Below are 14,268 nucleotides of genomic sequence, written 5' to 3' on the forward strand. Positions count from 1 at the left end.
CCTCTTGCCGTTTAATTTTGTGATGTTTTTCCTTTTAGTGCCCGTTACTTGATAGACGTGATCAATCAATTCACAGTGATTTTATTTTTCTATTTATTTTTCTGAACGACGGAAAAAAAAAATGACATAAATGAACTTAAAACTTGAGAAATACGTGAAAGGAAACGAATTTATAGGTTAGACTTTCTATATATGGGCACAAGTATAAAAATGAATTTGGCCAACACTACGCAAAGGTTATAGGTATATGTTATTGAATTAATATACGGAAATTAGTTGAATTTTGTGCTCTGAAACTTTGATTATTATTTTTTAATTAAAGCAAAGATAAGAAACCGTTCTGATAAATATAGTCAGTTTGGTCAAGTTTTGAGTTAACTAAAAATTAAAAGTTGTGTATGAAAACAATCCATACTCTAGTGATATTGCAAATATATAAAATAAGCAACTTCATTATTGACTGGTTTATTGTTCCTATACTACTTATTTGTCATGTTGTCATTTAAATTAAGCAACCTAATCACATGAACATAGGAACTAAATGTTAAAAATACTTAAAAATAATCTGGGAGGTTGAAATTTTAATTAGAAAAACTTAATATGACAAGAAAATAAGACAGTAAACCTTAACTAGTCGATATGGCACTGAAGTTTAAGGAAAAAACAACACTAGATTGCCTAAACTATAATTTGTGGGGGAGGGGATGCTTATATCAGCTATTTCTGGGGATGTTTTTGCTTCGCCTACTGTTGATTCAATTTTATCTATATGGACTCTTCCAATTCTTTTCATGGAACTGGGGATGATTCACTTATCAGTAATATAAAAATCAGGGGATAATCTAATGTTGTTAAAGCTTAAGGCATCCGAGCTGTCACTGGTTCAAAGGGGTGTCTTCTAATTGTCAAGGTAATTCTCTTTAGTTAGATTTTACTTAGCTTATATTACAATTTTGCTTTGTTGTTAGGCTGTGAACGACATCATTAATCTGTAAACACATTCCTTACCTTGCAATATAAAATGAAAAAAAGGAGAACATGAAAACTCCTTTTTAAAAATAAAGGGGACAAAATGTAGATTTGCTTGAGCATGGAATGTCTCTTTGGCTTAGGAAATATTCTACAGTGATAAGTGTGCTATAGTCAACTTAAAAATGTTTGAATAACATGATAAAATGGTCTATTATGCTATCTCCTTTTTAGTTGGTAAAATATTGAAAGGTTTTGATGTTTCATGTTAACATCTCTATCAAAAACACGATATTTTCGTAATACTTTTGTTATTGTTTTGTTACAGGGAACACTGTAAATCAAAACTCTCGAAACTGATAGGAAAATAACATATTGTTAAGAATGAAACGGATTTTGATTTGGGTTTGGAAAATGAAGCTCTTTGTGGAAGTAACCAAGTAAAGATATTTAGTTTTTTATACTAACTTTAGCTTATGAGATGAAAACCCAAATGATGAAAATTTCGAGAGTTTTGATGAAAATATCAAGTAAAGACTTTTGCATGGTCTGCAAGTTATAAGGAAGTTGATGATGGTTTTAAGAATATTCATACCTATTACGACTGATTCAGTAATTTAGCTTTTAATTCACTAGATGAAAAATGAATTTTTGGAAAATTTTGAAATTCTTGAATAGTTCTTTTGTGTTTTAATTTTTCAATTTGATTATTGCTGCTATAAATCTAGTGATATTGAAAAAACAAGATAATGTAGCAGATTCTACTTTATAATTTGGCAGGTTATAAAGCATAATCTATCAGGTTATGAACATAATCTGACAGTTTATGGATCATAAACTAGCAGGTTGTGGATCATAATCTCATAAATTGACAGATTATGAAGCATAAGTTGCCAGGTTATGAAGCATAAACTGACAATTTATGAACCATAACCTGTCAGACTATGGCCGACACTGGTAACCGAAGGTCGGCGGCCGGTGTAATCTTTCAGGTTATGAATCATAACTTGATAGATTATGGTCGACGCCGGTGTAATTTGTTAGGTTATGGATCATAACCCGATAGATTATGGATAGCGGCCGGTGTAATCTATTAGGTTATAGATTATAACTTGTCAAGTTATAGACAGCGACCAGCCAAAGACTTGCCGGCAGAGGGTGTAATCTGTCAGGTTATGGATCATAACCTATCAGGTTATGGTCACCGGCGAGTGTAACCTGTCAGGTTATGAATCATAACCGCCGGTCAGGTTATGACCCCTAGCCGATCGGCAATGGGAAACTGCCGACATATCTTATATTTACCAATGGACCATTAGGGGTAACTTTGGAATTTTAAAAAAGGGTAGAAATCAATGAGTTAATCTTTGGGGTTTAGAAATTGTTTAGGGTACTAGTTTGGGGGGTATTTCCAATCTTTGGGGTTTAGAAATCATTTTTTTTTGTTGTTGAAAAGAAAAATTACATTTCATTAAAATACTAATAAACAGTCGTCTTAGTACAATGCTAACCTATCAGACGGACAAACGCATGCTTGAGGCCCGAAACCGTGAAAGTACCTCAGCACACTAACAATGATCAGACTAAAAGCTTGACTGGATAAAACTCCTCTTTTCAACATAAGTTGTTGAACACTGGAGGGGTAGATCGTCAAAACCCACATAAAAGGAAACATCTGCACGACATAGAAAAAAATTTCGCCGGACCAAGACCTCCCTATCGGCATTAAGTTGAACACCTAAATCTAACAAAAAATAACAAACCAGATGAGAGTTGAGCGGGAAAACCACCAACTTTATGACAAACACAAAGGTTACAAAAAAATAAAAACCTCTGGCCATCACTGGTAGAAACCTCCGATGAAGGGCGTCTGGTCAAAGGACCATCGAGGAAGATAGCTAGCAAAGAGATCTCAGTCACCAAGCGAAAAACTCTCCTGAGAAAGAAGACCGTCCATTTAGCTTCTAAACTCCTAACCGGTTTAGATCTGCCCAAATGGAGCTACCACGTCGCATACTACCACTACTAATGAGAAACCCATGACGAGACTAGTCGGAGAACTAAATTTCACGACCGGGAGTCTGACGGCGCACCTGAAGGCAGTGCCAGAGCTCTGGCCAACCTCTGCTCTCCAAGGACCTTCTCACTCTCTCTCTAACTATCTCTTAAAAAAAAACTCAATATTCCCTCCATATTCTTTTTTTTATCCTTATATAATGTTTTAAAAATGTGTTGCGTACTGCTACAAAAAATACATTGAACTAGGATTCCTAATTTTATCTAATGTATGATGAGTTGATCTAAAGTTGACCCTTTTAGCAAAACCCCATTAAAGTTTGAAAAGGTCAAGAGATTCGTACATTCCCCCACTAAAAACAAAGGCAATTCACTCTTTCAAATGGACATGAAGCATCCAACAAGCCCTTTGCCGTATCATGACCTGTTAGCTTCCCGGCCACCCATATTATATTTTGTGTTTCTTTTCAATTTGTGGTTCTTGTTGTGCATACCTATTTCATCATATAATATCTTAAAATAAAAAATAAAAAAAAAGTAACAAAGAGGATATATGTTGAGTTTTTTAAATGCTTATTAGTTAGTGTTGCTTGATTAATGTCTACGTAAGATTTTCACGTTTTTTTTTTTTTTTTTTTTTTTTTTTTTTTTTTTTTTTTTTTTTTTTTTTTTTTTTTTTTGGTTATATAGTGATTTCAGCTGAGTGTGGCTTAGGACGAGTCGAGCCATATATTATACATCGGATATTCTTGGATTATATTTATTATACGTATCAATGTATTTATATATATATATATATATTTATGGGATAGGTGCTATGTAATAATAGTTGCCATTTTAAAATGTCGATTATTAGAATCTAGAACAGCATTTCCTGTCTGCTTTCAGTTTATATGTTTTGAATTTGACGTCCTCTAAAGCAATGAACAAAATCATATCCCACCGAAATCACATATGCAACTTGGAGAGTAGCCGAGAAACTTTGAAAAACAGTATTTAGAGCATGACAACCGTGTATTTGCTTGCTTTATGCTTTATTATTTTGCAAAGCTGATGAGGAGAGGGAAAACTAGGTAGCTACTTTACAGCATAAAAGACATGGAAAAGATATATGTTTATTGGACGAATATTATTTTATCATATTATTTGACCAAATCATACGTTATCATATTATTTTATAAGACATATGTGCTAGTATATATATGTATAATATGTGATGGATCACATAATCAAAATTACCGGTAACGAATACCTTAATTTATTAAACATAAATTAATAACCATAATAATAATTATATATGCGTGAATTCAAACGTCTTAATGTGCAACACTAAAATTATTAAGATAATAATTCATTAATTAGCTGCAACCTAGTAGTCCGAAGTGTGGCCAACTTGAACGGGCTTTCTTAATTTTCCCACTTATAGAAGATTTTTCATCTTTATTGGGTTTATTCTTCTTAAGTTTCTGCTTCGGAGGATCCGGATACAGGTTCTGTTTCTCTCTATCAGATTTTTCCTGAAAAAAAAAAAAAAATTGAGAAAAAAAAACCAAGTGAATCATGCCAAAAAGGACATCTACCCCTCTTTATTATAAGCCTAATTTTTATTTTTTATTTTTTTTAATATGATGGAATTTCATATACTGTAACCTCGCTAGTGGCGAATTGGAGAGAATATAATCTGCGGGTGGACCAAAGGAAAATTTGTGTTGTTGTTCATGTATGACAGATCAAACAACTATCTATCTCAATAAAATAACGAAAAGAGATGAAACATCATCAAAAAAAAAAAAAAAAAAAACCGAAAAGAAATGATACAGAAACAAGCAATAAGGTGACAATAACACAATAAATAGCACCGTCATTATCCACTATCATAATTAACAATGATGTATGATTTCAACAACTAAGGTTTAAGGAAAAGTATGTTATGATGTCTTTGGACAATTTTCTGAGTTTTGTTCATAAATTATTGGAAAGGTTGTGAATTGTCAAAATGGCAATAGTGAAACAATTATGGCTTAATTAGCAATACTTACTATATACTTGTGGTGGTTCCGGAGCAATTAATCTACGACTTTTTTTTTTTTTTGGTTGGGCATTGCTTTAAATAGTATTGATTAATAGTTCTATTCTAAATACATTTCCTAACGAAAGCAATGAAAAGGTTCCATTGTAAACATTATATATTTTTTAGACGAACACTACTATTCATATTCATCTTTATAGAGTTAAAATCCTACTACTCACATAAAATAGGTCCTATTAGATATGATAAGTCTAGTGGAAGTGAGATCTAACTTTTTATGAATGATAGAGATTATTCTTATAAGGATAAATACCGTTTTTCTTTTCGCATCATTACCTTTAAATATATGTATTGTTAATTTCATGTTTGAATTAAAAATTAACAACATGCTAAATTAATGCTCATTTACATTTATTTGTTTTCAAAAGTGTAGTATCCAATTAGAAAAGAGGAACATTAAACACGGATTTAATATGTACTAATTGGGATAGAATATTAAGAAAATAGAGGCCGGAATATTTTTAATGGAGACAATATGAAACTTTTATCTCCATTAAAATTAAAAATAGAGGCCGGAATACTTTTAATAGAAATAATATTTTCAAGAACATCTCTAAGTAAACTCTCTAAATTGTAATTAAATTTTAGCTAAAATAGCTAAGAGTCTCTCCAACCATACTAACCATTTCTTGTCTTTAGTCAAAATAACTAATGATTTAAATTTTTTCTTTCGTATTTTCTTCGTTCCAACTATTAGCAAATGATTAACTATTTTGAGAATGCATTTTACACTAGCCACATATAGCTAACAAGAAGGGGCTAGCCATTTAATTTTTTTATTATTTTATTTTTTAAATAGAAATAAATTCAAGAGGTCTTTTCTTTATATTCAATAAAGTTATTTATATTTTAAATTCAATACAATAATTTAGTTTTAGTTAAAATAGTGAGTATGGTTGGAGTAGCCCACTCAAAAATTACTAGTTAAAATAGCTTTTAAACTATTCTAGATAAAATTTAGAGAGTTCTCTTAGTGTTGCTCTAAAAAGTTATTTTAGCTAGCAACTTTTAAGAGAACCACTTCAACCATACTCTCCGTTTTAGTTAAACTTAGATTATTCTATTATTTATTGAATTTTAAAATATTAATAATTTTATTGAATTTTAAAAAGATTACATTTATTATTATTTGAAAGAATAAAATAATAATAAAAAAATTTAATAACTACTACTAGTCTAGCTATAGTTGGCTAGTGTAAAATGCATTCTATAAAATAGGTAACCATTTAGTTAATAGTTGTAGTGAAAAAAAAAAAAAGATCATTAGTTGTTTTGACAAAAGATACTAGTATGATTAGAGATACTCTAAATAAGCCCTTTAAGAGCAATTGAATTAAAAGGACGATTGAACTAGAAAAGACAACTAAAGTTGCCTAACTACAAGCCTAGTTGAGCTCAATTTAGTAATATAAATCTGCCCTTGGTTCGCGTTTGTTTCTCAGTACTCACAAAAGTTATATAGTTAGGTGCCAAAAAAATTTAGTTGGTTAGTAATTAAAATCACTTACCATCATATAAAATCCAATGATTAATGTCTCATTCGTTTTAATTTCTATTCAAATCTATAAACGAAACAGAAGATAAAATCTCATTCATTACCAATTTTAAAAAATGAAAAAACAAAAAAAAATCTTATCTATTAAATAATTAAGAGTATATATGTACGAGTGTATATATATGTGTGTAGGACAAGCACCATATTTTTGGTCTAGCTAGGTATTAAAGTATAATCTTGAAAGCTATAATTACCTCAATTTCATGAGTGGTACTCATGACATGGACTTGGGATATTCTTGTACTTCCATAACTGGGATTGGGAGGGTTAAAAGTTGGCAATGAACAAGACGATTCTCCTCTGGAAGGGTGACTAGAAGTGTCACCAGATGTTTGAGAAGAAGTGCCTGATGATGAAGCCCGTGACGTACCACTTGATTCTATGTCTAAGCATAGCTGAACAACCAGTACAATAATTAAAGTTTACCTAACAAATCTTAATTCAGCCATGAAAATTAAAGGAAAGAACAGACAAAAGAAACATAATCAATCCTTCCTTTATTTGCTTCAATCTAAATCTAAAAGATACTAAAAGAAGCAAACAAATAGTGCGGTGGTTTGTAAACATAATCATGTAGGGGCTTTGATGGAAAGGTATTGATTTTGGAAAAAAAATATGATGGAAATGTGATTTGAGTTTGCATTAAGATTTTGACGCCTGATTGTGAGTGTTCACGTTAAAAATTTATAACGCGCTAAATAAAACTGTTATAATCACAAATAAAACCGTTAAAAATTTAATTCAAGTGTTAAAATAGTAGTATCTACCGGTACTTAAAAAGGATAATGAAATGATCATTAGCTTATAACATATGAACTTAAAGAGTATATAAGTAAATTTATTACTCAGCTTCTTAAGTTGATAATCAAAACCAAAAAGTCCAAAGATTGACATTTTTTTTCCCTTATTAGGGTTTGTTAAACTACTATTTTTCATTTTATAAGTTGTAAACACATAATTAAATAAGAAAGGGAAACAATTCTCCTTTTCGGATTTGCAAAAAGATTTTTGAAGCAACACTCTTTTCCCATTTTCCAAATTGATGGTGCTGAAAATATGCCAAGGAGAATTATAGATCTTGCGATTTATAACTCGATCATGATTAATGACATGACTTATTATGCAACATCATGGAAATGTCTAATTAGGACTCCGGTTCATGACATCTAGACATGATTGGACAAGAAATTCAAAGCAAGTAACTAATGAGTTTTCTCATATATATACATATATATATATATATATATATATATGTTTGTATATATCCCACAACCTGAAGTATACGTTTCACCTGAAAAAGCCTGCTTTCGAGAGCCGCCACTCGATCCACCAAAGACCCTTTGAACTGAACCTCTTTCAATGCCAAATCCATTGGTATACAGCCATTCCTGTCCACTACTCCCCCATAAAAATTAGCAGTAATATCATTGTTGCTTTCCAATCCTTGGAACTTTGTTCTTCTCTCCAAATATTTCATCTAAAACAAAGGAAAAAAAAAACATCATATAATAGAAGGGAAAATATTAAAAGCATTAATTTTTTGCATGCCTCAAAATTTTATGTGAGATTGAGAGAACTAATTATCAAAACTCACCAAGAAATCTAAACGGTCCAACCTAGAAACCAAAGGGTTGGAGGAAGAAGATGGAATTGTTGCATCACTCATATTTTGTTTGCGAAAGCTAAATATTCAAGGTTTTTTTTATTTATTTTATTTTTCCAATGGGGATGCAAATGTTAAATGAATGTGTGTATATGGTTATATATTTTTTGTCGTGCTTTTCAGTCGGAACGGACTTGACGGTTACACATATTCCCTCCTCCAATGTTAGGCTGATTCAGTCCACCTTACTGGTCATCCGGTAGTTTGTTACATTACGTGACAGATTGAGCATGGGTCAGTCTTAGTGAAGGATTATTTTATTTTGGGTTTTTAACACAATTACTTCTAATCTTGTCGTGATTTAGTAAATTATCTCTTAATTTTTAATTTTGATAATCAACCCTTTAACCTTATAAAATTGTTACAATATGCCCAATTTTACTAAATTTGTTCAAATTTTTTATAAGACGTGAGAGATTAAAAGTTGAGAAATTAAAAGATTTATGTTACATTTGAATTGGAATGTTTGAAAATTTTCATCAAATGTGTTTTTTTAACACTAATTTAATACAATAATTGCCAAATGGGGAACATTACAGTAATTTAACAAATTGAGAGGACAACTTATAAAAATTAATATTTATAAGTTCGGGAGGTAAATGTGTAAAATACCCTTTTATTCTTAATATTTATAGGAGGTTTAGTGAACTTTTGTGTAAATTTAGTTGTATGAAAAATGCTACCGTTACACTTTCTTCATTTTCTTTATCACTTTTTGTCACTCTTTTTATCACTTTATATATGGGAGGCGATATATCTGGGTCTACAGATCTATAGAGGTAGGCGGCCTCAAACGCTGGAGCTGGGGACAGCGACCTTGCGCGCTGCAGAACTACGTGGGTAGGTTCGACGAGAGGGTGAATAGCTATAAAAATGGAACGACAACTAAAGAAAGGAAACAGTGACAGGGAAAAAAAAAAGAAACGAAATGAGCAACGACAATAAAATAAGAACGACACTGAAGAATAAACAATATTTTTATTAAAAAAAAATGAAACGATTGCGAAAAAAGACGACAGAAAGGAGACATGAGCAAAATTAACAAAAGAATGACAATGTAGAAAACGACATAAAACTAAAAAACAATTAAAGTGAATCGACGAAAACGACATAAAATGATAAATAAAAAAAGGAGCCACAAAAGAGTGAATGATGTGACAAAAAAGAAAAACAAAAGACGAGAAATTTGAGACCAACAATAAATAGAAATCATCCACTTGTATTTATCCGCAGTCATTGCAAGAAAATCGCAAAAATTAACCTTTAAACACATTCTCATGAAGTTCTACTTTTTTATCGCGATATGCTACCATTTTGATAATAAATTATCAAATTATATATAATAAAATGTTAAATTACGCCTGTCGCCGATGATCGGAGACCCGCCGCCAGTGACCGGAGACTGACCGCCAACGTAATTTATCAAATTATAAATAATGGTACGTAAAATTACTTATTCTAATGGAGCAAAATTCAGTAAACTAATACTAAGACTCAAAAATCTTCATTTTAAGAGGTAATTATCAAAATTACCTATAATTGCACGCACCATTCCAGCCCATAAGGATGAACATAAGCAAGAAGGAAGACGAGGGTATTCCACTCTTTTTAGTTTTTCAAACAGCTACAAAACAATGTGAGTCCCTATGTCATGACTCATAAGGGTGCGATATTAAACAATGTCGAATTGATTTAAAAAAAAAATCAATGATCTCAATCAGAGTAAATAATTTATTGTCTTTTTGTCTTTATTTATTATTTTATTTGTTCCCAACAGACACAGACAGAGCTTTGCAAAAGATGCAATATCTGCCCCCAACCCCGCCAAAGAATAACCATTCATCAAACCAGTCACTTATTTTTTATTTTATTTTTTTTCCTGTTTTCTTAATCACATAAACGTTATCAATTATTCGATACCTTCGGAAAGCAATAGCAAGAGAAGATAACTTGATTTGAACTATAAAACAGAGCACCAAAGTCATTGGTGAAAGAATGTGCCAGCACTGGATAGCACAACATAGGAAGGTGGTGGCACCAAATTGAAAAGTAAACGTCTAAAAAAATGGCATTGCCACTTTGCAAATGTTGACGTCAAATTGTGCTCAATCTTTGCGTTAGAAACTAGGCACGAGATTCTCATCACCCCAAACTCGACCTCGTAACCTCATATGCCAAGAAACACGCTGCATTTGCCGGAACACTTCGAGCCATGGCGGGTCCAAAGCCTTTGTAGAGACCTTTGACTCCCTCTGCAGCAAGGATCTTTCTAAAAGCATCAATTGAACCATTGTACTTGGGATTTTTGTAGTCGTCTACTTGAATTACACTCTTGACAACATCAGTTGGGTAGACCGAGAACCAAAAGGACCCTCCAGCCAAGCCTCCGGCCACGATTAATGAGCCTCTTCCCAATCCAGATGTGTCTGGACCTCCTGCAAAGTATTGCTTGAGCGCTTCATATACACCGAACATTGCAGCATTTCCAGGTACTTCACGTGCCAGGGTGGGAACCAAGCCCTTGAAGAGACCTCTTACTCCGCCTTCTGATCTGAGAACCTGCTTGGCCACATCCATCGGTCCTCCGTACTTCACTGCCACACCAGCCGCAGCTGAATCTGCCAATGCACTTTGTGCTTGCAACCTATACCATCAAACAAACACAAGCTTAACAGGTTGTATACAGATTTTTACGTTCAATTTATGAACTTAAAAACAAACAAGCATTGGAATATGAAAATCAATCAATAATAGTTACAAGTATTGTTTATTCTTCGTGGAATAAAATCATAACTCGTTTGTTTGTAATTCAAATTATCCCAGTACCAATTAACAGCTGTAAGCATATATCAAACAAATCCAAAAGAATCAAACTGACCTGCACTTGATCAGCTCAGTGGGACAAGCTAGAATTGAAACAGCGACTCCTGCACCAGCTCCACAAATGATTTGCTGGTTTACATTAAGAGGGGCACCGGGTTCGGACCTCAACAATACCTCCAATTGCCCTCTTACTGTAAAGAGGACAGCATTGAATGCCGCGACAGTGGCAAGTGGAGCTCCCATGCCTTTGTAAAGACCCCTCGGGCCTTCAGCGGCTATTGTTTGCCTGACAGCATCCATCGCACCAGCATACTTGGGAGGCTTGCCAGGGGGTGGAACAGGCTGACTTTGGAGTTTAACCTTGATGGTATCAAACGGGTGTCCACATATCAACTGTGCCGCCCCTCCAACAGTACCTGATGTTAGGTCCTTGAGCACGTCCCCCATCTGTTGGTTCAATATTCAAATACCAAATTGGTTAGATTATGTATGAATTTAATAGATTAGGAGAGCCTTTGTTTAAAGTTTCAAGAAAGACGAAAAGATACATTTGTGAAATCAGAGGAGCGACAAAGTTGTGTTAGAATACGTGCAGAACTCCGGCTTAGCAGAACACCATCAGTGTTTTATTTTCTCTTTTAGAAAAAAGGTAGGAAGTAAAGCTCATTACCTACCAATCAAAACATGCATGTCCTGGAAGGTAAACCTTTCAGAAAGAAAATGAAATCAGATTTCAAGTGCGACCAATTTCAAACTTTCGAAACACATAACAAATGGTGAAAGAGACTGATATGTTGGTCACCAAACCAAACTTCAATTGCACCCAACTAATAGCATCTTTCACATAGATATTACTCAGAAGACGCTTCACCAGATCCTATTGCAAATTACATGGGCACTAACCATCATCATCAATAAAAGCAAAAGGAGATTTCTACTAAGAAACTTTCTCATCAAAGACTCAATGTAATAAACAGGGTAGGGAGAAGTGAGAACATAAAGTGGGTAGAAACCTTCATAAAAAGCTTCATAACTTTTCTTCTGATGATTCTACCTCCTAGAAACTCAACTGAGCAACCAACATGCTTGAATCTATAAATGAATTTGAGCCCTCTTCAAGATTTTCAAACAGCTTTTTATCCTATGTAAAAACAGGTCTTATCTCTTACAGAAAACTATAACCTACCTTAGATTCTACGGATACACTCGCATTTGACACGACTATGTAATTTGAATTGTGTTACTGAAGTGTAAACATTAGTTTTTTGCATTCGTATCATAAATGCCAGTTCCCCCACAATTTTTGTTCATTCTACTGTAATTTCGCGGAAACGATGAATTTAAAGCAGAACTTGACCATGAACACAAAAATTTACTAGGCCTACCTCAATACAGTTCTGTAGTGGTATACAACTTTTCTGGGTTTGAATACCAACAAAGTTATACTCCAAACAATAAATCACCAATGAAGTTTAGGAATAAAAAAATTTTGTCATACAAGATTGCAATACAAATAGCTAACCCATTATTCTCCTTAAATATGCCAGATTAGAACTGTGGGGTATTGATACTAGACAAGAATCTAAATCCATTTGTTAAATCAAACGAAACTTGACAACATTTTACGCCCAAAAGCTGGTGTTCATATTATCGGAATCCTATACCAAAAGGGAAATTTGGAGAAAGCCGAAAAGGCCAGCTTTATTCCAAAGCTAAACACTTTAGAACGATCTAATGAAAACAATAGTCAAGATCAACAGAAATAAAAAAATCAATAAAAAATTTAACATTTTTTTTTTTCGTATTGGTCTACAATCTGAAAATCTAAACACACCCACAGAAAAGAAAAGGAATAAGAATCTCACGGATCAAATACTAGTTGTTGGCCACCCAAAGTAAAAAGAATATGAAAACCAAAGGCTTCCAAAAGTGAACTTCAATCGGATGAAGAAATCTGCAAGAACTGAAGAGTGTAAAAATACATACTAATGCGTAAAGTATATAAATCGAAGAGAGAGAGAGAGAGAGAGAGAGAGAGAGAGAGGAGAGAGAGAGACGTAGTAGCTGAGAGATTACCAGAAAGCGCAAAAGCTACGAGAAAAGAAATGGGAATCTCGGAGAAAACGAACAAATGGAAGAACTGAAATGAATCTTTTGGGAAATTGAGGGCCACAGGAGGGTTGTGTTGGGTAGGATGAAAATTACAGACCAAGCAAATAAACAACTACGGTTTTGGTGGATGGACAAGTTTTTACCATCAATAGAATGTGGCTGTGAGAGAGAAAGAGAGAGAGAGAATGCTAGTGAAGACGAAGGCAGTGATTGGGCAAGCTGTGCACTAGAAAATTTTGGCTATGCATTATATGAAGATTCTCTGAATAGCACACAACTTTGACACTTCCCACAAGCCCAATTGAGATTTTTGGCTCGCTACAAATTTCTACGGAAATAGTAGGAAATAAACCGATGTGAAAATCTTAAGAAAGTTTATAAATTAATTTTTAATTATAAAAATTAATAGGTCATAATTTATTAAGTTATGGTTCATAATTAAATAAATTATGGATAAATTTATTAAGTTATGATTCATAACAAGATAAGTTATAGACAATAACTTGTCAAGTTATGGTTCATAACTAGACAAGTTATGGACGAAAACAGTAATTTGACATATTTATTAACTTATGTAAACTATTGATCTATTAATTTTAATTCATCTCAAGTCTTGGCCTATATCTCTCTTTCTCTCAAATTTCTATTAGGATATACGCTCGTGTTAAGTAGGACCTAAAATAGGGACCCAAAAAAAAATGAAATGTTGATAGCCATAGGTGATAAAAAATGGAGGTCAAGAGAAATTTTTTTAGTAGTTCGCGCTATCGGTAGTCTCAATTTTTAATAATTATATTTAGTCAAAATTATATAAAATTAAAAAAGTATGTAAAACAGACAGATTCTGATACATATATAGATATGATGACTGAAAAGTAAGGGACTATTAGTAGTTTATTTTTACAGAGACTACTGATAGTTCATTTTTATAGAGACTACCGGAGAAAATTTCTTTTGTTTTGTTAGGTGTTTTTCTCGTACGATCTAAAAACAATAATATCGATAATTTCATACTTTTAGCTGTTAGTTTTTTTATTAGAT

General features: G+C 32.8%; 2 protein-coding genes across 6 annotated transcripts; both read right to left on the bottom strand.

The window, feature by feature from the left end:
* Positions 1-6,630: 6,630 nt before the first annotated feature.
* LOC21406026 lies at positions 6,631-8,295 on the bottom strand. The gene is made up of 4 exons (XM_010106004.1): positions 8,224-8,295; positions 7,921-8,106; positions 6,824-7,024; positions 6,631-6,636 (listed from the first exon to the last, which is right to left on the bottom strand). The coding sequence occupies exons 1-4, from the start codon at positions 8,293-8,295 to the stop codon at positions 6,631-6,633; spliced, it is 465 nt and encodes a 154-aa protein (XP_010104306.1).
* Positions 8,296-10,227: 1,932 nt separating this feature from the next.
* On the bottom strand, positions 10,228-13,468 carry LOC21406027 (mitochondrial carnitine/acylcarnitine carrier-like protein). Of its 5 annotated transcripts, XM_024170740.1 has the most exons (5): positions 13,192-13,468; positions 12,981-13,069; positions 11,786-11,821; positions 11,171-11,562; positions 10,228-10,936 (listed from the first exon to the last, which is right to left on the bottom strand). In XM_024170740.1, the coding sequence occupies exons 4-5, from the start codon at positions 11,560-11,562 to the stop codon at positions 10,435-10,437; spliced, it is 894 nt and encodes a 297-aa protein (XP_024026508.1). In that variant the 5' UTR covers positions 11,786-11,821; positions 12,981-13,069; positions 13,192-13,468; the 3' UTR covers positions 10,228-10,434. The 5 variants fall into 5 exon arrangements, with proteins under 5 accessions (XP_024026508.1, XP_024026507.1, XP_024026511.1 ...); XM_024170739.1 differs by lacking the exon at positions 11,786-11,821 and having other exon boundaries at positions 13,192-13,467; XM_024170743.1 differs by lacking the exons at positions 11,786-11,821; positions 12,981-13,069.
* Between the last annotated feature and the right edge of the window lie 800 nt (positions 13,469-14,268).

The sequence above is a fragment of the Morus notabilis genome, unplaced genomic scaffold (genome assembly GCF_000414095.1).
Source record: "Morus notabilis unplaced genomic scaffold, ASM41409v2 Scaffold69, whole genome shotgun sequence".
NCBI classification, from domain to species: domain Eukaryota; kingdom Viridiplantae; phylum Streptophyta; class Magnoliopsida; order Rosales; family Moraceae; genus Morus; species Morus notabilis.

What these genes read in the sequence shown, in the direction of transcription:
- LOC21406026 (XM_010106004.1), bottom strand. Translation starts at nt 8,295, where the DNA reads ATGAGTGATGCAACAATTCCATCTTCTTCCTCCAACCCTTTGGTTTCT. An exon ending in TGGACCGTTTAGATTTCTTG is followed by an intron (nt 8,107 to 8,223) that starts GTGAGTTTTGAT and finishes CCTTTGTTTTAG; the next exon opens with ATGAAATATTTGGAGAGAAG. An exon ending in TCGAAAGCAGGCTTTTTCAG is followed by an intron (nt 7,025 to 7,920) that starts GTGAAACGTATA and finishes CTGGTTGTTCAG; the next exon opens with CTATGCTTAGACATAGAATC.
- LOC21406027 (XM_024170743.1), bottom strand. Translation starts at nt 11,562, where the DNA reads ATGGGGGACGTGCTCAAGGACCTAACATCAGGTACTGTTGGAGGGGCG. An exon ending in ACTGAGCTGATCAAGTGCAG is followed by an intron (nt 10,937 to 11,170) that starts GTCAGTTTGATT and finishes TTGATGGTATAG; the next exon opens with GTTGCAAGCACAAAGTGCAT.